The sequence below is a fragment of the Aythya ferina genome, assembly GCF_964211825.1.
Source record: "Aythya ferina genome assembly, chromosome: 3".
Lineage (NCBI taxonomy): Eukaryota > Metazoa > Chordata > Aves > Anseriformes > Anatidae > Aythya > Aythya ferina.
Window position 1 is genome coordinate 84,989,575 of NC_140298.1, and position 26,302 is coordinate 85,015,876.

General features: G+C 41.6%; 1 protein-coding gene across 1 annotated transcript in view; it reads left to right on the forward strand.

Annotated features, from left to right (window-relative positions):
• ELOVL4 (ELOVL fatty acid elongase 4) overlaps positions 1 to 25,876 on the forward strand; it is a 29,095-nt gene extending 3,219 nt beyond the window's left edge. The window contains exons 2-6 of the mRNA XM_084513888.1: positions 12,231 to 12,418; positions 15,515 to 15,595; positions 22,200 to 22,371; positions 24,089 to 24,216; positions 25,186 to 25,876. Coding sequence (XP_084370014.1) covers positions 12,231 to 12,418; positions 15,515 to 15,595; positions 22,200 to 22,371; positions 24,089 to 24,216; positions 25,186 to 25,461 — 845 coding nt within the window. The 3' untranslated portion in view covers positions 25,462 to 25,876. The remainder of the gene's footprint in view (positions 1 to 12,230; positions 12,419 to 15,514; positions 15,596 to 22,199; positions 22,372 to 24,088; positions 24,217 to 25,185) is intronic.
• Positions 25,877 to 26,302: the final 426 nt, after the last annotated feature.

The window sequence follows — 26,302 nt, forward strand, 5'->3', positions numbered from 1 at the left end:
GTGACTTTGGCAGTTATCAAGAGGCAAAAAAAGGTGGTTGGGGGAACAACTGTTATCAGGAAAGATGATCTAGGAAATTCTATGCCATTATGGGCAAGGGCATGGGACCAGTAACGTGTGATGGATGGGGCAGGGCATCTTTCTTTCGGCTCAGCTCGCTGGTTGGGGTTAGACCTGGGCAGGAAGGATTAAGGGTATGATTAGATGAGTGAGCAAATGACTTAGAGGGAGGTTCCAGGCTGAGTCCAGGAGAACTATTAAGGTGAATAACTCAGGACAAAGCCCGGAACGTGGACATCTGCAAAACGTGGGTGAAGAGACCCCTGACATTTAGGGAGGAGACATTTAGGGAGGAGACTGCCCGAAAGGGAGATGTGTGAAACCCTTTATCCAAAAGACAGAGGAACTACTGTGGATGTATCGAGCTGAAGAAACAGGATTTATGGACTCTGGGTGAGAATGGTTGTTTTTGGAGCTCAAAGTTAAAAGCAGGCAGGGCTGTCCCTGGCCACGTGGGACTGCTTTGGAACAGCACTTTTCACTGTGGAGAAACCGACTATGGCCAGAGGATCCTGGATTTCTATACCTGGGGAAAGGTGGCTGGTGTGGTTGGCAGACAGTGGGATTATGTGAGCGCAAGCACTACCTTGTCACGGTGGGAGATTTGTGCCAAAGCTGGAAGCCAGAAGTATCCCGATGAAAAATCTTCAGAAGCCGAAGATGGAGAGAGAGAAATTGATTGCAGAAGTAAATGTTAAAGGCTAAAACATGTGAGCGTACTGCCAACCACACCAAGGACTGGGAGCATCCAGATTTGCTTAGTGTATTTCATCAAGCATCCTGCTTCCCCGCCTCTCGGAGGAGGGGCTTCCTTGGTGTAGAGGAGCCAGCTATTGGTATCAGAGATAACGTGCTGGGTGTTTGGGGGGATGTTCTACCAACACTTCATCATCAGAAGATATCAGATTGCAGACCTCAAACGACAGCTAATGGAAATGTATTTCCGAAAAGTGCGTTCCCGGAGTGGAAGTCTCGGTGTGGAGATCTTGGATCACCAAGCTTCAAGAGCTGGGCCTGAGGACGTAGCCAGAAGCAAAGCTGACACCGTGAGAGCCACCACCAAGCTGAGGTGCAGGTGACAGACATCCCTTTCCTAAAGGAGGAAGGAGGAGTTGTAGGTAGCCTGCAACTCTCAGCTCCAGCAAAGGGATGAAACGAGAAAAAAAGCCTTCAGCATCTTCAGAAAGAGTGCTACAAAATTGTCTTTGAACATTTGTTAGCAAATTCGTGAAGCAAAGTGAAAGGCATGGACGAGATGGAAAGAGGAAGGGATGATCCTGTCGTGAAAACTGGGTAGGAGAAGAAGATCCCTTCTCATGTGTAGATACCATGTCTCGAAATCTTTAAAGGAAGTAAGATGTTATGGACACTATTAAAGCAGTTTCCTTGGAAAAGGTTGGGGAAACTGCTTTATGCATGATTTAACCACACTGACTGCATGACCATAGCACCCACTGCAGCTGATCCAAATGACTGGATATATAAAATTGCAGCATACCATAAATTACTGTTGTGGAAATCTTGGCAGATCCCGTTTCCCAGCTGAAGCTACGTGCTTCAGTGAGGGGATGTAGCAGGGCAATGGGTAAAGCTGTGGCAGTCCAGAAGAGGTTGTATTAAACTGTCCTGTGTAACCACGAGAGGCTGGCAAAGGAAACTTAAGGACAACCAGCAGAGGAAGAGGTGGGAAATGTGGTTTGTGGTGCCTTTTAAGGGCTTGTAGACCAGGAGCCGTGAGCCGTGGGTGAGGCAGGACTCTGCTTTTTGCCAGTCCAGGCAGGTTCCTGGAGTTACTGGGTTCACATGGGAAGGATTAAGGGAGCATTTGGATGAAAGGTGGATGACTGAAAAGGCTGCAAGCAGGCGTTGAGAAAACCTTGGGAAGAACTTGCTAGGGTGCAAGAATAAGGGGGGAAAGGTGGGGGTGTGTGCTGAAGAGCTTCAGAGCTGGGATAAATGGGGTTAAACGTGAGTGGCCTGAAGGTGGGCTGTATTTTAAACCAAAGTCGAAGCTACCACAGCACTCCAAGAGGGACTCGTTTCTGTTTTGTGCCTGAGTTTAGGAAGGTGTGGGTGGGGGTAGGTGGTTTCTGGATCTGAGGTGTGGATCACGGGTACAGCTCTGCTCAGCTTTGTCAGGCCTGGAGTGCTTCTGAGCGTAAGGCCTTCGAGGTCTTGTGGCATTTTAAGGATGTAAATGCAGGCGGGTGCGAAGTTCAGGCCTGCTGAGGGCTTGTGGTAGCCCTGGGGGGGGGTTGAGGACCGCAGCCAAGGCAGAGGTAAGGCAATAAGTGTCTGCAGGGCAGGCCCAGAGGCAGACTGAGCACACCATGTGCTTCGTATTAGCTCCGTGTGGTGTGCTTGGCTTCGAGATAAACACGAGGTAGTTTACCTCTCAGTTACGGGAGGCGAGGGGGATTAAGCCGCCCCAATTCGGCTTGTGGTTGTTGCAAGATAACGGCGTGCCCGGGGCACGAACTGCTCCTGGTTTTGTCAGAGTAACTCACTGGTGTGCCTGCCGCTCAGCTCCTTTCTCCAGGTACGTGGCTGGATCCTTCGCTCCTGCCCTGGAGAGCTCTCTGCTCTGTGGTGCTGCCTGCTCGTCCCGTGAGACTCCCGCTTGGCCCCTCTCATCCATCCACCTCCCACACACGCTCCTCCGCGGCAGCATCCCCTCGTGTTCAGACGACTTGGTTTATTCCCGTCTCATTTTCCTTTTCCTCTCACCTCTTTCCGCAGTCTCTCAGAAGTCTTTTACTATCTCTTGTACATATTTTCCTTCAGATGTTGTGATTGACCGTGGTATTTTCTTATGTTTTTTCTTTTCCATGGCTGTAAATCATTTGCCTCTGCTAGTTATAGCAAACGCTTTCTAAATGCTCCCGGGATATTGCTGGAAGCGGGTGCCTGTAGCCGGTTCCTTTCACCTGTCAGGTGGGCCAGTGAGTCTTATTCCTTTAGACACAATTTGATGTCCTTCCATTCCTGTATTATTGTTGTAATACCTTCTTTTTAAAGGGTTTAAGGTACCGCTGTAGAGGGGAATTAAAAAAAAAGGAAGCACAGGTGCTAAGTTAAATATCTGGGCTGCAAATAGGAGGCTGTGTAACCATATTTCCTGGGTTTGCATTCTGCATTTAGTAGCTTACTGGAACAGATGTGTTCAATAGAAATACTTACACACAGAGTGCCCCAAAGTGCTCTGAGACCAAGTCCAGATCTTTGGTTTGTCTACTCACAGTTTGTCATCTATGAATGTTTGATCAAGAGTGAGAAACTATTTCAGAAACCATTAGGGAGCTCAGGTCTGGGGGCTGTGTGCTGCCACAAGAGGTAACACAACCGTAGAAGCAGAGGCTCCGTTGCAGTGGTGGTTTGGATACGGCGTTATCTAGCAGCCAGATTGATGTTGTTCCTGGTATTCCTGGGGAAAGGTTCAGGTGTTCGTGATTGTTCTGGCCATCTTTGGGTACGGGACCTCTTCTTTGTTCCATTTGTGTTCTGAAAAACAACATCTGAAGACTTTTTTTCCCAGATTTGCCATTCTTGCTGATACCAAAGGCATGCTGAAGAAACAAATCCTGGTTTGCAGTGTTGTTTTTCTTTGGAGGCTGATGTCCTTGTCTTAGCCTAACAGAAGACCTACTGTACCTCGCTACTGGAAGCTTTGCTTCTGCCCCTCAGCTTGGAAGATAAGAGCTAATACATCTCAGTAACTCCTCTTGCAGGTTTATTCAAAACAAGCTTTTGACCTTGTTCATCCTTCTGTAAAACAAAGCTGGGCAGCAGCATCCTCGTGCTGCTGCAAACAGGAAAATAAAAGCAGGCAAAGCAGGCAGTTTCTCAGAGGGATTCATGTGCAGCTCCTCGCAAATATTCTCTGGTATTCTCTGGTCAGTGCACCTCGGTGTCTCTAAATACTGATCTGCAGTCCCAAATCATCCTGTATTTTGAGGGCCACAAGGTGGGTTGTTTGCGCTCGCTGTGTGGTTAAGCACTGCTGTCCTTCTGCTGCGTTAGCACCTCGCCAAGGTATTTCCGTGCTGCCTCCGTGCCCTGCGAGTGCTGAGTGTGTAACATCTCTCGGCAGTGGATAAGTGGAGATTTTAATAAACGGCTATTAATAATCCTTTACATTTCACGAGGGTGCTAGCTTCTGGCTGAGGGAATTTGATGAAAATCTGTCTATGGACAAAAAATATTCTGTGGTCATCCCCTTTATATGGTATTTCCATAGGAGTACAGAGATGTGGGCTTGGTCTCAGGGCTCTGGACCTAGTTCCTAAAATTGCAGCCTGTGTTTTTTGTTTGGCTTCTTTTTTTCTCTTTGCATCTGAATGCTCTGTAACTTGTAATATTTAAGAAAAGACACACAGGTCTTTTACTGCACCCGTCTGGCTTTCGTGGTGTTTGGAAAAGTCGGATTTGACAAACAAAAGGCTACACCATGCCTTGAGGGCTTATAATCTTGCACGTCTTGTGTAAGCTTCAGCAAGGTTTGTGTTTCTGTTATTCCTTGAGGCGGAGTGTTTGTGCTATTACAAATAATTGTAATCAGCAGAGGAGGTAAGTCAAAAGTAGTTTGAGTAAGGCAGTCTCTTAGAGTTGAAAATCCTGGGAGTTGATAGTAAATTGATATTTCTGAGCTTGATTTCATTATTACCCTTGTCTTGAGACAAGTGAATCCTGTAATTGCTGTGTACAGGCTTGAAAGATAATATAATATTAGTGGCTGAATTACGGGAGTCCCAAGAAGGCTGAAATGCTTGTTACAATGCACCTGACCTTTTAACAACAAATTGGGATTAGGCATCCCTGTTACTTTAATGGGAGTTTATGAAATACACGCATATTACACAGGTGTTTAGTAGCTGCAGGAGACGTTCTTCATAGCTGTGTGGTGTTTTGGTTTTATGCTAGGTCCATGTGTTGCTGTGTATAGCTTTGTATAAAGCTAAATAGTCAATTACAAAGCCACAACAGTAAAGGCAAAGCCACAGGTGGTTGTAGGCAGTACCTGTCAGTCCTGGCTGTAGCCCTTTTGGTTTGGGGCAGGCACCTCTCGTTTCTGGATGGGACAGGATTGGTACAGGGAACAGGATTGGTACAGCTTCGTCTGCAAACTTTTTAATTGTTTTGTTTTTGTCTGGGGGGGTTGTCTTTGTTTTGTTTCAGAGTAAGGGCTTTCATTATTTGTTGTGCATGAGAATTTCATTTTATTGTTGTTACTCATTCTTGCATCTTAACAAGCTATGAAACAGCAAACTAAAACACTAAAACGGCTTTGCCACGAAATTTTGATGCATCTCAGCCCGAACAAATGAGCTGGTTAAAGCTTGAGCATAGACAAAATACTCAACTCAGATACTCCCGTACATTCTCCAAGACCAAACCGAATGCAACCATTTCGTACTGTTCTGTGCCAAAAAGCCACTTAAATGGGGTCCTGCTGCCGTGTTGGAGCCGTGGTCCATACAGCATCGTGCACGTGTGATCCGTGGCTTTGCCAGTAGCCCTAGTACTGAATTCTCCTGAGAGGGAAAGTGGCAGGCTGGTGCAGGACGTGGTGTCCCCTGTCAAACAGAAATGTTTGGAGGCGATCTGGAGATGAAAATGGTGAAAGGATTGCAAGATATACCTCGAAGTGAACAAAACCAGTGAGTGACAGCTGCTTAAAAGCACCCAAATGAGGGGGAGAGGGGGGAAATGATAACAGGTGAGTCATCAGCCTACCAGAGAAAAGTGTGATTAACTGGCTGCTTAATGTTTAATTCCGATGCCTTCGGACTCAGGGAGCAAATTTATGCAGTGGGTGTAATTAACATTTTACAGCATTAGTGTCCTGCTGGATTCACTGCTTCTGGAAATACTTACTGGGTGGTGACGAGAAACTCTTCTGAGGGAGATAACTTGGCTAAAACACAAGTAAGTTAAGGGAGGGCTATTGGCCTCTGTCCTGTGGATTGTACTAGGTTGCTGTGTCAAGCACAGGTGTCTTTGATGCTGCCAGCCTCCTTAGGAATACCTGTAGTGCCCCAAAACTGCAGGCATTGCCAAGTGTGATGGGTGAGATAAAGGGTGAGAAATAAGCAGGGACTGGACGCTCCTCATGTCCCAGTCCTTCTGCTTGCCTGCTCTGTTCCTCCTCAGAGCCTGTTCAGACTGCTTGCTGATTCAGACAGGCTGCAGGAGTCCTGTTTGGGCACTGGCTTCAGTCCTTTATCGTGGCATTTCCCGTAAAGAAGGCTGGGGACTGGAGTGCAATACGTGCAATGAATAATCAGTATTAAAACAGGCAAGTTAATTCAGGTGCTGGAGAACTTTTAAAAGAATAATTCATTTCAAGCCACGCAGACGCTCTATTAAAGCTGTAATAAATTAAGAGGAGACTTTTAGTTCTGTTGGTATTAGATTCGGGTACTTCTCTGAGAGCCTGCAGCCCTAGCTGTGTGCCATTTTAAAGCTCACATCTGCAGCTTCGGCTGTTCCCTGTATCATATAGAATCAGTAAGGTTGGAAAAGACCTGCAAGGTTATATCTGTATGCTCTGAGGGTTTGGTTTGTGGCAGACTGGGGTGTGTGGGTTTGGTTTTGTTGTTTTTTGTTTTCCTCCTCCTCCTCTTGGAATCTCTACAGCCAGTAGCGGTGAACGTACTGCTAAGTGATTCAGACACCTTGCTCCATTTAATTTAAAAGCTTAGGGCCTAACCACATAGGTGCTTACTTGAGTTTCAGCTGACCTAGTCTGCAGTGGCTGGAGAGCTGCAGTGAAGTTCTATTCGCTTGTAATTTTTTGCATTTGTGCTACACATCCTGGCTCAGTCCCACAAATAGAGAAATAAGCTGTATGGGATATTAACTGCTAACCAGAAGGAAAAAACGGGGCAGAAGACTAAAATACGGTGAAGAAATAGAAAAGCTCTGTAAATGTTCTGTTACAAGATGCACAGAGTTGTTTCTCACGTGTTTTCTTACATGATGCATGTCTTCGTTTTGTGTTACCTCTCAATTGTAGTGCTCCTTCAAGAGAAGCGAAATAGCTTGATTAATAAAATGGTGTAGTTTGTAGGACAGTAATTAGATACTGCTGGTTTGCCTTCCTTACACTGCAGAATTTAAATCCTGCTTTTTTAAGGAAATCTCAAAGTTGCGACTGGGCTTCGGGGGGGCCGCTTGTTTAAAATAAACAGCTCTGCGGAGAACTCTCACTGCTGAGAACCACTTTTAAGCAGTCACCGTCACTTCTGCAGTGTCCTGACAAATGTAATTGGACAGATGGGTGTGCTGGATTGGCACTCTAAGTGTCTTTGCGCTGAGAATAGTATCAATAGCTATTAATAACTTTGAAAGGCTCTCCAGATAAATTAGTGAGTAGCGACCTTATAGCTAACGAGTGTGTGTGTTGTTCAGCTGAAATCTTGCATGGATTTTTTTAAATTATTTTTGTAAATCAAATGTGAATGCATGGAATTTCAAATTCGTGTATTTCAGTTAATTTCTTTTGAAGCTGATATTAAATGCACAGGTAGTCATCATTGCACCAGTTCAGGATTTCTTCCGATGAATGTCTGATGCATTTTTTTGCTCATTTTTTAAAATTTACTTCTTGATAAAAGAAAAAAAAAAAAAAAGATTGTAGGCTCAGTAATAAACCGAGAATGTAACCATCTAAACTCCTGCCTATTGGCATGGAAATGCTGAATCACCTATACCAGAAGCATTTGCATATAAAAACACAGTGAGCTTCAAAGAAGTTTCTAATGATTTTCATTCTAGATCACTATCAGTGCAGTCTTACGTATTGAAGATCATCATCTTTTTGCCTTCCATATTTTAACAGGGCTTCATTGTGTCCTCTTTGGACGTTACCAAGGATATTTATTCCTTTTTACTCGTTCTACTCTTGCCCTTGCACCGGAGGAAGAAATTGGAGCACTTCTTGTATATATTTCCCATTAATTGCCCCACATAATTAAAAAATTAAATCCTGCAAGATTAGGTGCCTCAGGGCAATTTCAAATTTATATGTTCTTCTGCTTCTTGTCTGGCTTTGCAATGTGAGACTCAAAAATGTAGATACACAAAATGACAGGCAGATCTTGTGTGTGCAAAGATTTCATGTTCTTGCCTTACATAACGTGTTCCTGCTGGGACTCTGCCACTGAAAGACACCTTAATTTACCTTGAATTTGCCTTACAATTGGGTGCTGCTTTACATGTGTGGTCCAAAACGTGTGCCACCTTCCAAAACAGCCCTGTACTGCAGGCTGTGCCATGACAACAATCATTTTGTGAGCGAATTAGAATCTGGGTCTTAGGCTTTGAAAGACAAACGCATTAATCCCCTGCAAGATTCAGGCACTCTCTGTCAATTCTAATCAGGTGAAGGCACTGGGCGTTTTGCTTCAACGCATTGGAGGGATACTTTTAATTCGGGGAGATGGCCTTTTTATTTCATGCTTATTTTGTTTTTCAGATAACGATGCACTGATGGTATATAAAATAATGCAGGGCTTAATACACTTACACGTCCCCTTAAGCTGTCGCAGTTCTCTTGTCATTTGCAGAAACCATTTGTGGCCATCAGCACCAGTGAATAATAGTACACAAAATTCCACTGTTTTTGTGAAAACAAGGTTTTTTTTTTGTTTGTGCGTTGTTTTTTTTTTGTTTGTTTATTTGTTTGTTTGTTTTTAGTTATTCTTTTGAGTGGCTTGGAGGGCTTGTCACTTAATTGGTTGCCTTAATTTGTCTTGGTTTGAAAGAGTTGCTCACTTCCCTGAAAAGCAAATTGGAACAAGGGTGCACGTGTAACCGTGTGTTTTCTGTGTGGAACTGCAGGCTTACCCCGTAGCTGACAGTAAGTCATTTTTGTAATACCCTCTGTGCAACAGGAATGATGTACCAAACTGATCTAAAACTTAGCAAGTTACTTTGTATTGTCCAGGCAGGATCTCATAATAAATGATTTGTGTGTGTGTGTGTGTGTGCATTTTTTTTCCCAAATCTCGCAGCCTCTAGGATGAATACTTCCGTGTTTTCTGATTTCACAGTATTAGTGGAAGGTAATCAGATGCAGGGTCTCCTAAATGCCCTTAACATAAATGTGATGCTTCTGTTTTGATTGATCAGGTTACACTCCAGAACTGAATTCAGAGGGAATGCTCAAGCCTACAGTAGTCATACGGGTGTTTCATGTTCAAAATGTTATAATTATCCCTACTAGTTATTAGTCACCAAAACGCCAGTCAGGTGGATTCCCTGGGCAGGGAGGTGTGCAGCCCATATCAGTGAGCTGTGCGTTTCATGCAGGTACATTGAGGAGGCTAGTGTCTGAGCTGTAGTGGGTCACGGGCCAGAAACCCTGCACAGAGGGAAGGGAACAGCCTGAGACTACCACACAGGTACAGAAGTGTAGCGTCAGCTGTTCTGATGGTGAGAGAGAGAACTAAATACTTCTTTTGGCATTCTCCAGGAAAACAGGTGAAATAACTGCTGACAGTTCTGATGAAGCACCAGGAGAAGCCCATTTGCAAGAGAGTTTTCATTTAAAATAAATAAATAAATAAATAAATAAATAAATAATTGTTCCCTTCTCTGTCCTTTCACCTATAAGTGAAATCTTAGTCTCCTGACACACAAAGACATCTGAAATAGGTCACGCTTTCCTGTTTTCAGCAGTGGATGTTAATATTAATCTCTTGGGTAGAATTTAAATCTCCTTCCAGTTTCACATCTCTAGTATTGTTGATTTAGCAGTCAGGACCCCACAAAGCACTAGGCTAGAAAATAGAAGCCGGGTTCACGACTGTGTCCCTACCTTTTCATATTGCTTACGCAGTGCAAAGAGGCCAGGAAGGCAACCAGTCCTCTTGCTTTCCTTGCCCTTAACACCTTGTGCACTGCAGTGTCTGAAATGAGATGCAGGTCTGATTAAAGCATGTCATGTGTTGGCTTTTGCCAGAGCTGCCTCTTAATTAAGAAGTGACGCCTTTGTTCTTGCTTGGCAGAGATGAATCTCTGCCCACTGTTTTACACCGAGTGGAAGACAAGGATCTCTTCCTTTGCTTTTGTCTTTTTAAGTGGTGCTACCTGTTATTTTTAAGTTCAGATTTGTTGAGCGATTGGCCAAGCAAGTGGAAACAGAAGCATAAGGGAGAGGGCTGTGCGCTAATTGCGGTGCAGCAGTGCGATTTCCATTTCTGTATGTAGTAGTCCATGAGCTCTGGAAAATGGGGCAGCTCTTCTGTGGCTCAGTACTCTGTGCTGTGCTGTACAGCAGTTGTCCTCATGTTTTATGCACAGTGTGTTATATTGTAATGGAAGTATCCGTCTCGGGGACCTGCTGAAGAGTAAAAGGTGACTTTTCTCATTTCCTTCAGTTCTGTTTCACTGCCTGCGTTTCCACAGCCAGGTTTCCACACGTGAGGAGGGCACGGCCTCTCTCTTGTTTTTTTGCTTATGCTATTAAGTCATAATGGAAGCAGCTAGACTGTTTTTTATTTCTTTTCCACTTCTTCTTAGGCCTGATGGCATCTTGTTTGCAGGTTAAGTATTGTAAAATAAACAGGAAGCAAGATGAGTCAGTGTCAGGCAGGCTGTCTTTCTGTAGAACGCAGGATGTGAGATTTATTAGAAATACGGGAGGTCTCGTGAAATCTGCTCCTAAAATAAGGTTCTAAATTCACAGTCTTAACAGCAAACAGGGCAATGAGAAAGAGGTAGGGAAGGAGGAAGGGCAGTGCTGTTCTGTGCTTACCTCATGGCAAACTTCATGGATCACCTCATGCCCCTGCTCCCCGTGGGGTCCCTCCCATGGATGCCGTCCTTCCCCAACTGAGCCTGTGGGGGCTGCCCACAGGCAGCAGCTCCTCAAGCACTGCTCCCACACGGCTCCGTCCCACGGGGTCCATCTCCCAGGAGCAAACTGCTCCAGCACGGGGCCCCCACGGGTGGGCTGCAGCTCCCCCCAGACCCCTGCTCCTGCGTGGGCTCCTCTCCACGGGCTGCAGCTCCGGCCTGGGGCCTGCTCCTGCGGGGGCTCTCCATAGGCCGCAGCCTCCTCCAGGCCACATCCACCTGCTCCACCAGGGGCTCCTCCACCCATGGGGGGGCTGCAGCGTGGAGATCTGCTCCATGTGGGACCCATGGGCTGCAGGGGGACAGCCTGCTCCACCAGGGGCCTCTCCACAGGCTGCAGGGGAACTGCTGCTGCCTGCCTGGAGCACCTCCTGCCCTCCTGCTGCACTGACCTGGGGGCTGCAGGCTTGCTAGTTATGGAATAGCTACTTTAATCTCAAGTTATAGCAATAGATAAAGCCTTCATACCATGGGCAGAATGATACACTGAGTAAGGAAACATTACTATAGTCTTCCATCCTTCCAGTGTAGCAGAACCATCATCTAATACTATGCGTCACTTGTTCCTCAGGCAAGGAGTGCTTTCTTGTTATAGATCCAGGACTTAATACAGCAAATTCTGGGCTCTAGAGTATGTGTAACTCTAGATCCAATGAGTGACTTGAGAAGACTGTCTTTAAAAAAAAAAAAAAAAAAAAAAAAGATGCTGGGACCATCCCTCTGAATTGTTTTATCTCATAGTTTTTCATTAACGTCGCTACTGTTTTGTCTGAAACACATCATACTGACATACATCAAATAGCATAGGTGTTTGGCATCATACAGCTGGTATAAAACTATTGGAGGCTTTTTAATGCCTAGTTTTAAATTAACAAAAGCTTTTAATTTTATCAGTATTTTGCCAAATCTGTTTCTTCCATTTGTAGTGGTGTTGAATATTTGGTTATGTTGCTGCTGCAGTCTCTGACCGTTGCAAGCAAAATGTTTTTTGGGGGTATGACTGGGTTGGGCTGAGTGTGGGCTCACTTGATTCAGTTTTTTTGTTGTTTTGGATTGTAGAATTGGACAGTAGAGCTTGCTTGACATAGTGAATCTCTCTGGGAGGTAATGTGATTTTTTTTTTCTTTTTAATTATTTTTCCTTAACTTCTTAGAAAGAATGAGCATGTTGTGTTTTTATGTAGCTGATATGAATAGCTGATGCAGCTATTCTGGGAGAAAATAATATTTAACAAATGGAGTGCCTAAAATGATGATGAAATTTATTTTGTTCAGACTTCTGACTCCTTCTGTTTGCTTCACCCTCCCCAGACAAGCGTGTTGATGACTGGCCCTTGATGCAGTCTCCATTTCCAACACTGACTATAAGCACTATTTATCTCCTCACTGTTTGGCTGGGCCCCAAATGGATGAAGACAAGAGAGCCCTTCCAGTTACGTTTCCTGTTGGTTGTTTACAACTTTGGAATGGTTCTACTCAACTTCTTCATTTTCAAAGAGGTGTGTATGCACTCTCACAGGAGGGAATTCCTATTACAGTCTGCGTGCCTTTAGATTGCAAGGGAAAAATAATCTTGTGTGTTTATGGTGTCTGTTGAAGAAGATTTGGCCCAGATTTTTGAAACTGGATTTGTCTCTGACATGAATATTTCTTTAGTTATTATTTAGTTAGGTACAATGTGTTTGTGAATAAAGGTACTGGATGGGTGTATGTAAAGAACTTGTTCACTGTAGTCCAGCATAGTATTTTTTTAGATTTATATTACTATAAGTACCAGAGAGACTAACTGAAATCCATAGGGATTTAACATTTATAACTATTTTTTGTCCGTTCTATTTAATAATCTTAAAAGGTGTCAGACTTTTATTAGAAATCACACTTTCAGTTGGTTTCTTGAATGTGTTCATCACTTTTAAAAACTCAGATGTGTATCGTATTGAAGAAAAGTATCTTGTTTGTAAATTAGATTTTATAGAATAAAAATAAAATGAATTGTATCTTTATATAAAAATAAAAGTATTGAGTCTTCTAACATTTTGTTTGCAGAGTTCTGAATACGTTACTTCTAATAAAGTTCAGTGTGCTGCATTTTTCCTTTTGTTAGATTTTCTGTATAGCAGAAGTGGTTAGTAACAATGCAATGGAAACTTTGCTTCAGCAGAAGTGAAGTGGGATTACGTTAACAGTTTGGAAACCATTATTCCAGGAAAGTTGTTCAAAATGTAGCTGATCATAAGGAGTAGTTTATGTTACTGTGACTTTACTCACATGGGTTTAAGGTCTTCTTCCTGGATGGCCTCAGATCATGAATTTGCAAGATCCGTTTCCAGGAGTAAGCAAACAGATAATGCAGTTTAAATTACAGCATCTCAAAACTCTTTTCTTAGACTCAGTTCTGCTGTATTTTGCTGGGAAAGTGGAAATCTTCCGTATATTGACCCTTTCCAGAGCTGTAATAAAATCACTAACTGGTTTCACACTGTTTTTAAGACACGGTTCAGTAAAACTAATCCTAGCTACCACACCTTAATCATCATTTTCTCTAAGTTGTCTCCTTGCACTAAGCAACTAATGAATAAAATGCGAGAGATAAAACAATTTAATGCCTACACCCAAGGATAATTATGGAAATGGATAAAATCTTGGCAGATTAAAATTGAAACTCCTCTGAAAAGAGTTTGCACTGGTTTTGCCATTTTGTCTTTTTTGTTTGTTTGTTTGTTTGTTTTAATTTAAATCAGTATGCATTATCCATAAGCTGAGTTACACCAGGCTTGTGGTCAGTTTGTGTGCATACCTCTGTTGGATAATACATGCATTTGCATAGCATTTCCAAACTACTGAGTTCTCATTTAAAATAAATAAATATATATATATATTAAAAAAAAAAATGTGGGTTTGAATGTGTTTGCTGCTGATAGTCTGAAAGCTCCTAATTTTAGGTACAGGCAGGTTCTAATTTCCTGGTATCCTATCCAATGGATTTTGAGCCAGACCACTGATATGACACTTATAATAGAAATTGACTTGTCTCCTTTTCTTCTCAAGACTGATGAAACTGTTCATTTGTTATCTTTAAGCCAGGGAAAAGCTACTTCAGTCTGTACGAGGTTTACAGTACCCGTGTGCCACTGTTGTAATTCCCATGAGTAATATGGTTGGTATGAGTAAAATGATACCCTGTTTGGTTTTTGTGCATGGCTAGAATTTCCAGGTATTGCTGAGAACAGAATTTGGACTTGAAATGCTTTTGATAAGATCCATAGAGCTTGTTTTAAATTTACATGATATTTAAATATTCATCCTGATTGCAAACTGCATCGGTCATCTTCGATAACATGCATTAAAACTTAAAAAACAACAACAAGAAGATGCATAAAGCATTGCCAGGTTGTTTAGCCCAAGATGCTCACATACTGGACTCAACTTCAGATTAGGAACAAACTTCTCTCAGAACCTGCAGAAGTCCTAGATGCCTATAACCCCTGTTTTGCCACAAAATCTTGTATTTCTTCATTTTGACGGAGTAGCTTCAGCCTGAAGTCAATTTATTGTCTTTGCCAAGCAAAATCCTTGGTGAAATTACCCAGTAGACTGCAGCAGAAACCTATTAGTTTCCGTGTTAGTTTCAAGTTCAGTCAAAATGAGATGGAAGTCAGGTTAAGGATAAGAATAGACAGTGGCTGCCCATGTTTATTTTGGAAATCTTCTTGTGTCACCCTTCTTTAGTTTTACAGTTACCAGTTTTCGAGTTATGCCTGCTCCACTGCTATCTTTTTGATCCTTAACAGGGTGGGTTACCTGGCTTTAAACAATCTTGGATCACAACATTTATGAACGTCAAGATTAAAAGTATTACTTGAACCTTGTACAGCTGTAGGCATGTGTTCTTTTTTCCAATGGGAGCTTGCTTAAATGTCAAGTTTATCTTCTCCTATTCAGGTTTTTGCACCACGCCTTGTTTGGAGCGTCCCTACGGGAGCACGTGGTGTGCTTTAGGCCATTCCTGTTGGCACAAACTGGGGCTCTTCTCTTCATGCAGTGTCTCTCAGTATGTTTTGTGGGTGCTCAGCATTGTTTGTTCAGCTTTTCTGGTTTTATTTTTTTTTTCCTTTCTGGATTTTGATAGATACATTGTTCTAAGAACAGTAGATCCAAATTATCTAATCCCTGTCTATTGGAGTGAATTCTTTCTATTCTAATCCATCATGGCTTTTGCATCTCCGTCATTCATAGTGAAAGCAATTAGGTATTTTCTGCCTCTGAATCTAGAGCCCTCTAAGGGAGGATTCATGTTTGAATAGCTTAAGGTCATGTTGGAAATCTTACTAATTTGTACAGGGCTCTAATTATCTGGTCAAAGGTATGCAAGGAAAAATGAGTACTCTCTTTAATATACAAGAAAACAGGCACTGTGTTAACAGGCTGATAAAACTAAATATTGGCTTTCTTCAGTAGTACTCTCAGGACTAATAAGGACACTTAAGTATTTCTGTTCAGGTAAGTTTGAAGTAGCAAGAAACTTGCTGATAACTGCTTTGAACAAGAAGTTTATATAGTACCTTTCCCCTCACGTGTGACTTTAATATTTTCAGCTGTTTTTGTCATCACGAGCTCGAGGATACAGCTATGTCTGCCAGACTGTGGATTATTCAGATAATGTATATGAAGTTAGGGTGAGTATTTATCTTTTTTTTTTTTTTTTTTTTTTTTTTGTGTATGTGTGGATGTAATATGTAACACTACGTGATGTTTAAAGTCTTGTCTGAAAACAGTGTTCCCAAAGCTGTGCTGTCTGCCGTGACAGCATCCCGTTATATTCTCTCTGACCGCTTCAGGCTTGACTGCTTTGCACATAGCAGAGTTAATCACGGCGCATCAGCGTATCTGCACTAACTTTCATTTGACTGCTACAAATGAGGAGAGTCTTGAAGATACCATCCTTGACTTCATCCATGGCAGTATGATCCAGGATAAGCTTTATACACATACTTAGATTGCAAGCCTGTGCTGCCGTTTATGATAGAGCATAACCGCAGTGAAGGTGTAGTTCTAGATCAAAGCCAGCAAGATTTGTCAGCAGGTCCTGAAGCTGCACTTCATTCACACTGGTGAGGCAACTTCTTGTATCCTTTACTCGTTTGGCTTCATGAACTCTTGCTGGCTCCTGGCAAATGTATTATCAGTATACTTCATTGCAGAAGCTTGGATTTCAAATGTGTGTTTTTTGGAAAGCATTCAAGTTAAAATCAAAGTGCAGATGCTTGTTAACTTCTGTAATGCCGTTGACTAGCTCATGTGCTAAACCTTATCTTCCAGCAGAGCTGACACTTGAGAATCTTGCAGCTGTCCTTGCAAGTTTCATCCTCGACAGATTAGGACACGTTCCTGAAAATGCAATGAAAGCATGTTATGGTCTAAATACATCAAATGTTAATAATGGGTTTTGAAAAATACTTCTCAACAAAGGGGCTGTTCACAGGTACTCAAACGCCTGTGCAAGTGTCAGGGGTGGTAGTGAGAAGAGCAGGTTTGATTTTTACAACTTCTGTGTGATGGCTGATACTGCTGAACAGCTCTGTAGGTTTTTATTGACCCAGTGGTAGTCACTTTTCTTTCTTCTTTGCCAGTACTGTGCACCTACTGTGTCATTCACAAGAATACTTCTGTTAACGATTTTTTTAAAAACAAAAATTATTAAAGTATAACAATGCTTGATAGGTTGTGGGGTTTTTTGTATTTTTTTTTTACTGGAAAAAATAGGTTGTTCAATCCATATATGTTCTTTGTGCTTCCCGGCTTTTTAAGATTTTGCAAACTTATGGATCTGAATAATCTTTATTTCTAAAGTTCTGCCTTGTAACACTCAATTTGCAACTGATAGAGCTGGGAAAGCAGGGAAAATTGAGTTCTCTCGAGTGTTGCAGTAATTGTTTAGTACGTTGTCAATCAAGACCCATATCTTGATTATTATCTGGTAGCGCTAAGTAAATTCTCACTTCAGGAAAATAGGAGAACTACAAGTGTACTTTGAGGAGTCTAGGATAAGTTTCGGGTCTGCTTTACAGTGTATCATGCTTTGCATTTAGATGGTATGGTTGTGTTGCTTGTCATACATTGTCAGCAAACAAAAAATCAAGATACCTTTTGCAATGTTTTTTTTTTTCTTAATATAAACCTGCAAAAGTAATTTTCAAATATCAAAGGGTGGACAACTTCCTGCAGTTTCAAGTTTACAATTGATAAACCTTGTATCGCATCCCTGAATACCCTTTTAATAGAGACAGATACTAAATGTCTAGTACTTATTGGCAGCAGGGTTTCTCAGAAGGGGAATGCTGAAATAACAGGCTTACTTACATACGCAGTCACTTTATTTAGTAGAGAGTGAGTAAATGAGCCCTGTATTAGTCAGATAAAGAAAATTGTAAACAGCACTGAGCCCAGAAAGCATTGTAGAGAATGATCTGGAGAGCAGCAGCTTCATACATAGTTTCATTGCAGGGGTTGGAAAGCTGTAGCAAATACTGAAAATTGTAAAAACTAATCACATACGGTGATCTGAATGGAAATGTAGAAGTCTTGGCATGACCTCCATTTGTATCTTTTCCTGCTCAAAATGAGGGGCAAGAAGCCATCCTCTTTTCCTGAAGGCAGTACGAAGATGTGGTGAATGGTCCCATAGCAAAGGCATGGCTATCCTGGGTGGCAGGAAGTCTTTCCTCTCCAACCCAGATCTTGTCTCAGGACCTTAGCCAAATGATTTCAAGGGAGCAGTGTAAGACTGGGCACGTGGTGGCACTGCCCTTGTATAGTGCAACCCCAGCAATCTGCAGCTCTCAGATCTCTTGAGTCGGAGGCGGCCGCCTTGTTGTGCTGATTCTAAAGGGGACATCCTTCCAGGAGTTCAGCTGTATGTTTTCAACTCTATCAAGCTTCTGGCATTCACCGACGGTTAATAAATACACAGTGTGAAGTTCGGTCCTCCTACATAGGGTTTTGAGCCTACCTACACCTGTTAATCCCACCCAGGTGTCCCTTTCAACAGGCAATGGACAACTGGAGCAGGCAAGTGATAGAAATTAGATTCCGCAATTGCAAAAAGACCTTGCTCCTTTCAGATGGGCTTACCTTCTGGGTGTAGTAGGTAGCCTGACTGGCTGCTGGCAGGACATCGAGGAGTTTGTTCTGTAATTGACTATTTAAAAAAAATAAAATAAGTCTTCATACTAGAGAAGAAGGAAAATGGGAAAAATCCCCAACAAGGGATTTTGAAGGAACTGGAGCTGCATTTTGGAGGAAAATTTAAGTTTATAGCTAGAGAGCCAAAATAATATAGGTGCAAAGGTGAGGTTTAAATCCATGCTTTGGAGTGCTCCTTTGGAAGCTCCAGTATTTAGGGTGAACACTTTCCCACTGTTGTCTAAATTAAGACATGTTAGCATCTGTAAATAGTCACTTTCACATCTGCTTGTGTCTGTGTGTTCTTGTTTCCCAGAACGAGGTTCATCTATTTGATTAGCATTTCTGGAGAGCTGAGAATTAGGAGTTGGGGTGAACTAGTTCCTAGTTTTAAGCGTACCAGTTGTAATTGCTAAGCTGAGCTGTGGTTGTAATTATGCTCTGCTTTTACTTGCATTGTTTATATGCATGTCTATAGCTTGAATAGTTTCCTCAAGTGAAACAATAACAACTTTCTATGAAAATTAACAAATTTCTATGAAAAGGGAACTTGACTTAATAAAACAAACGTCATTTCCTATAAACAAAATTCTGTAAGTGAAGTGGGAGGGGGAAAGTGAGTTCTTTAAAAATAAACTAACAAGTCTTCATGTTATTGTTAACTGCTAAAAATCACCTGTCTCTTCAAACTCCTTGATGGATAACCATCTCCAACCTCAAAGGAGGAAGGAGGGTGCAGGAACAGAGCCCCGTGTTAAAACAGCTCTCTGCTTAAAAACCCTGCAGCAGGCAGAGGTCATGGGATTGGACCTCTTGTTGACCCCCTTAATCCTAGGCTGTAATGTAATCTTTCTGTGCCATCTGGTGCTTTAACAGACTTAGGCTGATGGACATGAAAACTGCCAGAAATGGGATGGCCATGACCAGAATTATTCGTTTCAGGAATTCACCTGTTTTAATGCATATTTTCTTTTAAGCTGCATCTTTCTTTCATGCTGTGTCCAAAGAGAGACCACGGGTTAGGTCGTAACTTCTGATGCTTTAATGGGGAAGTTTGTGTATTGTTCTGCTTTCTTTCTGCCCCATCACTGACTGCATGCATGGCTTGGGGCAAAGGACGTAATATCTGCTTCAGTTTTTTCTGCATCTGTAAGCTAATGATCAAAATGCCTGCATAAGTCATTGGGAGCTCTGAGGTAGTTCAGTACCTGAAGTCCATCAGTTGTGAGAGTGACAGGCAGTAAAACTTCAAGATAGGAAGGAGGAAGGCAAAAGAGCTTTTAGGCCAAAAATCTATACAAACACAAAAATTGGCAGGTATAATCCTGAAAGGGAAAAAAAAGAAAACAAAAGAAAATGGAGGCTATTTTTATTCTTAAGTGATGGGAAGCATTTTGATCAAAACTTCAGTTGATTTTGATCCCTGGGCTCTAATTGTTTCTTTCTGCAAGGCAGGTAGAACTCAAAAGAGGAGGAATAAAGTGCATTGAATGACTTCCCAGAAGTGTACAGTGAACCTGTGGCATCCTGGGCATGAAATCTAAGTGTTCTGTTGGGTTTTTCTCCACTTGGGTGTTGCTCTGTCGTACCGTAAATTTGGAAATACAGCTTGTTATTCCACTGTTCCTTTAACAAACTACACAGCAGCTTGGTTAGAGCTCTTCTGGCAGTTTGCTTGTAGCAGACCTATTGATCCTTTGCAAGTTTCTCGGCAGGCAGGGGGTCTCCGGAGAACCTGAGCGTTGTAGCTGGCTTGTCATTTTATGGGCACGGTCCAAAGTCGCTGCTGTCAACTGATGAGATGAAGAGATGCTTATCTTAATTTATTCAAAAGATGCAGCTTTAGCAAAGATCTCTGCAAGATGCCGAGCTGTTATGCTAATCCATGGGCGTGAGACGAAGCCTTGGTGTGGGTGTTAGGCGCAGGGCTCCCTCTCCCAGGAGCAGAGCAGTGCTGGATGTTGGGTAACTTCTGCACCCACAGCTCCTGCGGCTCGCACCACGTGGCTGCGAGCTCCGAGGTCCGTGGGGGTCCCTTCTCTTTCGTCAGACACCTCTCCAACTTTGGCAGATATTCAAGATACATTTATTTTTTAATATAAAACTGACAACATCAGCCTCTTCTTCCTGAGATCCGAAGTAGGCTACGTTATGTCTATTGAGTAATGGGTACACAGGAGGCTGCGGTTTGGCATCGGTAAGCTGTGCAGTCCCTTTGGGAAACCGCAGAGTCTGCAATGCAGAGCTGCAGCACTCTTCTGCTCCTGTGCTTCTGGTTCTATTTATTTATTTCTTTATTTATTTATTTCTTCTACTGTAATCCCTTTTTAAAACTTCCACCCGTCCAGTTAGGGCTGTGACAAGCTTCGTCCAAGGAGAGACGTGTTCCTTTCCAGCTGTTTTGGAGATACGGAGGGAAACTCCACGCAGGGCTGTAGCATTGCTCTGTACTGCCTGGTCTCCTGATGCCCCTTCCTCTCGCTCACCCATACCCATAAATCTCACAGGACATGGGTATTTGGGAAGGGAAGCTGCTGCTCTCTTCATTTTTCTCTTCTGTCTTCCCCGGGGACCATGGGGGTGGTAGAGTTACTTCACATAATGTTAAGGTAAGAAAGTCTGATTTGCCTTCAGATGAGTCTGAAGAAGATGAAGTGAACAGCTTACAAATAGGAATGTGTTGTGACATTGCCTGCTTTCCTTGCTGGTGGTGCTGCTTTCATTCCTCCTGCCTTTTATTTTTATTTATTCTACGTGTGAGTCACCGCCTGGGATATGTCCTGGTCCCACCCTGCATAACAAGCTAGTTGACTTACATTGCCAGCAACTGCACTCACTGCTGTGCTTTGGGATCGGGAAGGGAATCCCCACTAACAGCATATCCCCAAAGCACGGCATTAGCAAATTGCTGCACAGAGCTTCTGGGCTTAACCTGGTACAGCAATGCTCCGGTTTCAGCAGGAAGCCTTGTTCACGCTGCATCTTGGGCAAGATCTACCCTAATTGGTGGATTAGGGAAAAATGTTTGGGTGTGTGGCACTGCTTTGTTGGATAGGTGGGTTATATCTGCAGCTTGTCTGGCTCCCTTGATCTCGCTTCTTCTGTTCCCTGACTGGAGCATAGCCACTGGGGTAGTGCTGGTTTCCAGAGAAGGAGACTGGGTAGACTGGAAGAAGCTGCAGGGAATATTCATGGAATCACAGAATTGCCTGGGTTGGAAGGGACCTTAAAGATCACCCATTTCCAACCCCCCTGCCATGGGCAGGGACACCTCCCACCAGACCAGGTTGCCCAAAGCCCCATCCAGCCTGGCCTTGAACACCTCCAGGGATGGGGCACCCACAGCTTCTCTGGGCAGCCTGTGCCAGTGCCTCACCACCCTCAGAGTATTTCTTCCTTATATCTAATCTAAACCCACCATCTTTTAGCTTAAATCCGTTACCTGGTGTTCTGTTACTACACTCCCTGATTGAGTCCTTCCCCATCTTTCCTGCAGGTGTTCGTTAAGTACCAAAAGGCCACAATGAGGTCTCTCTGGAGCCTTCTCTTCTCCAGGCTGAATATTGCCCTAACAGATGTGAAGTCTTTACCTTGCCTTGCTTATAGACTGATTTGTTATCTTCCTACCAATGTGCCTGTGATAGCGAATGAATTTTATGTAACGTTTCAGCCTTTGCATTTTCATTTTATGGTAACGTTTCTGCCTCGTTGTTCTGACCACATCAAAGTGTTGCTTCATTAGTGTGGGAAGCCCTGTGGTAGTCTGCTGCCACAAAGCTTTGACACAGAATGAAGACACAAATTCCTTATGCATAATGAGTAAACTGCTCAGAGATAATAAAGCTTTTAGTTCTGTTAGCTCTTTTATAGCAGCAATTTGTGAGCAGCATCCTCAGAATACTACTTCCACTACATTCAGAGTAGGTGAATGAAGTATTGTTTTGTTGTTACTCTAATACCGTCAGATGGTTGACTCCATCTCAACATTTACTAGGATTTGGGGAAGGCAGAGATGTTCTCTTGCAGCAGCTAGATGGAGATAATTTTATTCCATTTAAATTAGAATCACTAAAACCTTTTTTTCTTCTTTAATTACAGATAGCTGCTGCTTTATGGTGGTATTATGTCTCCAAAGGAATTGAATACTTGGATACAGTATTCTTCATCCTGAGGAAGAAATTTAACCAAATTAGTTTCCTTCATGTCTATCACCATTTCACCATGTTCACTTTGTGGTGGATTGGGATTAAGTGGGTTGCAGGTGGACAAGGTGAGTTCCCTTCCTCCCATACCCTTCTGAGTGGACGTAAGGGACAATTATTATAATTATTTAGGATCAATGGAAAAAAGTTTTGTTAGACTTAACATTGTTATACAGAAAGTTGTTTAAATAGCACTGAAGCAGTGCAGTGGATTTAACGTGTATGATCTTCGTCTGTGAGAACTGTGGGGGAGGAAAAGATAGATACCAGGGCCCATATTCTAATGAATTGCAAAACTTTTTTTTTCCTCATGGGCATCAATTGCAAGCCTGAAGTTCTGTCTTCAAAATTATCCTTGTTCTGTATGAAACAGATGAATGTGTCTTGCTTAACTTTAGCTTTTGCAGATACAGAGAACTGCAAAATCTAATTATGGGCAACAATCTGTGTGCAAATGTAATAAAGTTAACAGAGACATTATTTTGGCATTATATCTGAGTTTGGAGTTTGCTTTATTTTTTTTTTTTTGTCTAAAAAGGCTTATATAAAACTCTGAAACCTTCCCTTGAAGGTGAGCCAATAAATCTGTCAATTAACTTTTAAAACTTATTAATGACACCAGTCTCTAATTCATTATAAGTCTATTTTTTCCCGTTTCATTTCTAAGACCAACATCAAAGAACTTTATTCCATTGTTCTTGCTACATCCTCCCTTTCCTGCAGTGTACCTTTTGCCCTGTTTATCTCTCTCAAAAAAAAAAAAAAGAAGACCCTGTTCTGTTTGTAACGTGTTTTGTAGGCTCACAGCACTGAAAATAATGTGAAGAACAATTTTTTTTTTGTCAAACCACACTGATACTTAATGTATGTGAGTTTTATGTTCTCAGTTAACATAGATGTCTCATACTAGTAGGTGGCATATTGTTTTCACAGGAAGATCCATCATAAATTAACTAACAAGGTCTACACATAGTTAACCACATGGAAATCAGAGCCGTATGATTTCAGCAGCTAATGTCTGCCTTGTCCTAAAGTTATATACGTCACCACCATTTTGATCCTCTCTGTAGTAAAAGGAAAAGCTTAAAAGGATATAGTTTATTCCTGTTAAATGGTTGCTAATCTTGACAGAGCAAAGAGATCTTAATGCGAAGGGAACAAATGCCTTTGTTTCCAGCATCGATCGTTCTGGTAAAAGTGCTATACATTGATTTAAGAATGCTGGATATTGTAAGTCATGAATAAAGAAACTAAAGATGAGCTATTGAGACAAACTCATTTTGCAATGCCCTTAAACATCTTACAGCCATAAGTGAAGTATTGCTTTGTATTATTTTCTGGCCTCTTTACTCAGACTGCCACGTGAGTTTCTTGATTTCTTGCTGAGTTGTGAACCTTACACATCTAATTATGGCTTAACAGATTTAAGTTCAGAACCTGAAACTGCTTTATACTTTGTGCTGTCAAATACTCCCTTAGCAAAGGGAGCATCATACTTATACTATAATAAGTAATGTGTAATCCGTGTGATTTACGTCTGTTCAACAAAATTTTATGAAAAGCTATTGCATAAGAAGTTCCATGAAAGTCGTGACACACTAATTGCACGGACAGCTGTTTGTGTCAGTACATGTCAGCTATCGGGTCTATGCTCTACAATTGAATATTTCAAGGATGGAAGCCAGACATGCCCTGTGTTTGCTATCACACAAATACTAGAATAGATATTTTTCTTTTCTTTTTTTTTCAAAAGTACATGAAAATCTTTCTTTTGTTTCTGGACAGCTTTTTTTGGAGCTCAGATGAATGCATTTATTCATGTCATTATGTACATGTATTACGGATTAGCTGCCTGTGGCCCTAAATTTCAGAAATACCTGTGGTGGAAACGATACTTGACCATATTGCAATTGGTAAGTGAAATTTCTCCATTTATCTCAGAAATTATTATCTCTAAGTAGATTTCTTTCTTCAGAGCTTTGGAGCAGACGTTGTCCTTTTCAAAAGTTCTTAGTTGCCTGATGCTCACAGCTCAAGTTAAAATTGGTATATTCTTAAATGTAATTAAGCAGTTAAAATAATTGCCTAATTATACAACCATTGTTGTGGGAAAAGTTCTTAAATTCTTATTACTGCACAGCGGCATTTGTAAGTTTTAAAAGATTTGTATTTTCACAAAACAATCACTGTTATTTAGTGACATAGTAAAAATTATTACTACACTGGAAAAGTGCTAAAGATGACTTCAGCTCAACTTTAGGCTGGCATTGACTCCATTCCTCTGCACCCACATATGGAAGCAGTCAGTTACCAGGCAGTAATACTACATCTGGCTATCCTATTCTGAATCCTATGAAATTGCCACCGTAGCTTAAAGACAAGCTTGCGATCTGCTTTCTTGTACAGCAGTAACCTGATACAGGAAAATGTAGTTGCAATTGAAAGTGTCTCTGTCTATTTATTTAGTTTTTAGTTTTCAAATGTACTTTAGGGCTAGTAAAACAGAACTGGAGGTAGAAGTATGGAAGTATTTATTTCATGTCTCAGAAACTGCACAGCATGGATAAGAATTTTGTGCATTTACTGATACTGCTTTATGGATTGTTTCGACTGAATTTTAAAAAGTTCAATAGACAGAGAAAATCCAGATCTTTTCGTGCCTTCTCATTTTTCTCATTCTGAGAACTCGTGCCAGATAGTGCAATGAAGTTGATGCTTCTGGTCATGTGTTGGGGGATGCATGCTATGACAGCCAAATACAGTTTCCCCCACCATCCTATTCATCTGTTTTCATAACTTAACACCCTGGTATACATCAGTGCAGTCAGACCCACAAAATACATCCAGCTCTTTTTTTTGATTGCGTGTTTTCTGTCTTTCAGGTGCAGTTCCATGTGACTATTGGCCACACAGCCTTGTCTATTTATATTGATTGTCCTTTCCCTAAATGGATGCACTGGGGTGTAATTTTCTATGCTGTCACCTTCATTTTCCTGTTTGGTAACTTCTACTATCGGACATATAAGCTGCCCAAGGAACCTGTAAAGAATGGCAAAATAGCAAATGGTGCTGTTGCAAACGGAGTAAGCAAAGTGGAAAATAATCCAGTGGTGGAAAATGGAAAAAAGCAGAAAAAGGGAAAAGCAAAAGGAGAGTAACTCGATCCAGGCCTTAACCGTTGTTGGCAGTGAGGAACCTACAGTTTGGTTTATAAAAGGAAGAAAAAAAAACACTATCTGTACCAATTAACCTTAGGTTACTGAAGAGCTAGAACACAGATATTTTCATTATTTATGAAGATTGTTTTAAGAACAAAAAGTTGAATTTCTATTGTAATTATGTAATTATCACACACATGGTCTCTGTGTAAACTTGTAGACTGCTGGTGTTGGTGAAAGTAAGGAAGAATTGCAGTTAATTCCATGTTTAGCAGTCCAAAAGTCAAAACAATCATTGACACAACCAGTTTTATTGGCACCCACGTTTCTTTGGGGGAGGGAGGGAGAGAGGAAGTAGCATTTGGATACTTGTGTTTTCTTTCCAGAAAATTATTAAATTTCAAATTATGATGTATTATCTAATCAGAATGTGCAACTTTTCTTGTCTTCCTTGGAAAGCATCTTCAGACACATCATGTTTATGTGCTGTCAGAACAGTGTTTGACTTTTCAGACATTACTTGATTTAATTTAGTGTCTGTTACAGTTTTTCGGTTGTTTTTTTTTTTTTGTTTTTTTTTTCCTTGTGTGGAAATATACCTACCTCTTCATCTGCTGAAAAGAATATTGAGCATTAAATAACTGATTTCTGAAATATGGAGTCCTCTAATATACATATCTGTTAATAAGAATTTAGCAGAAAAAATAATTTCCTGTGGGAGTAAAAGGAACTTTTTTTTTCAGGTATTTTTTGGTCAAATCATCAATATTCTAATTTAATGTAAACTTAAATAAACTTAAATTTTGGAGTGGTATTTCTAGTATGGCTAAGTGAAGATGAC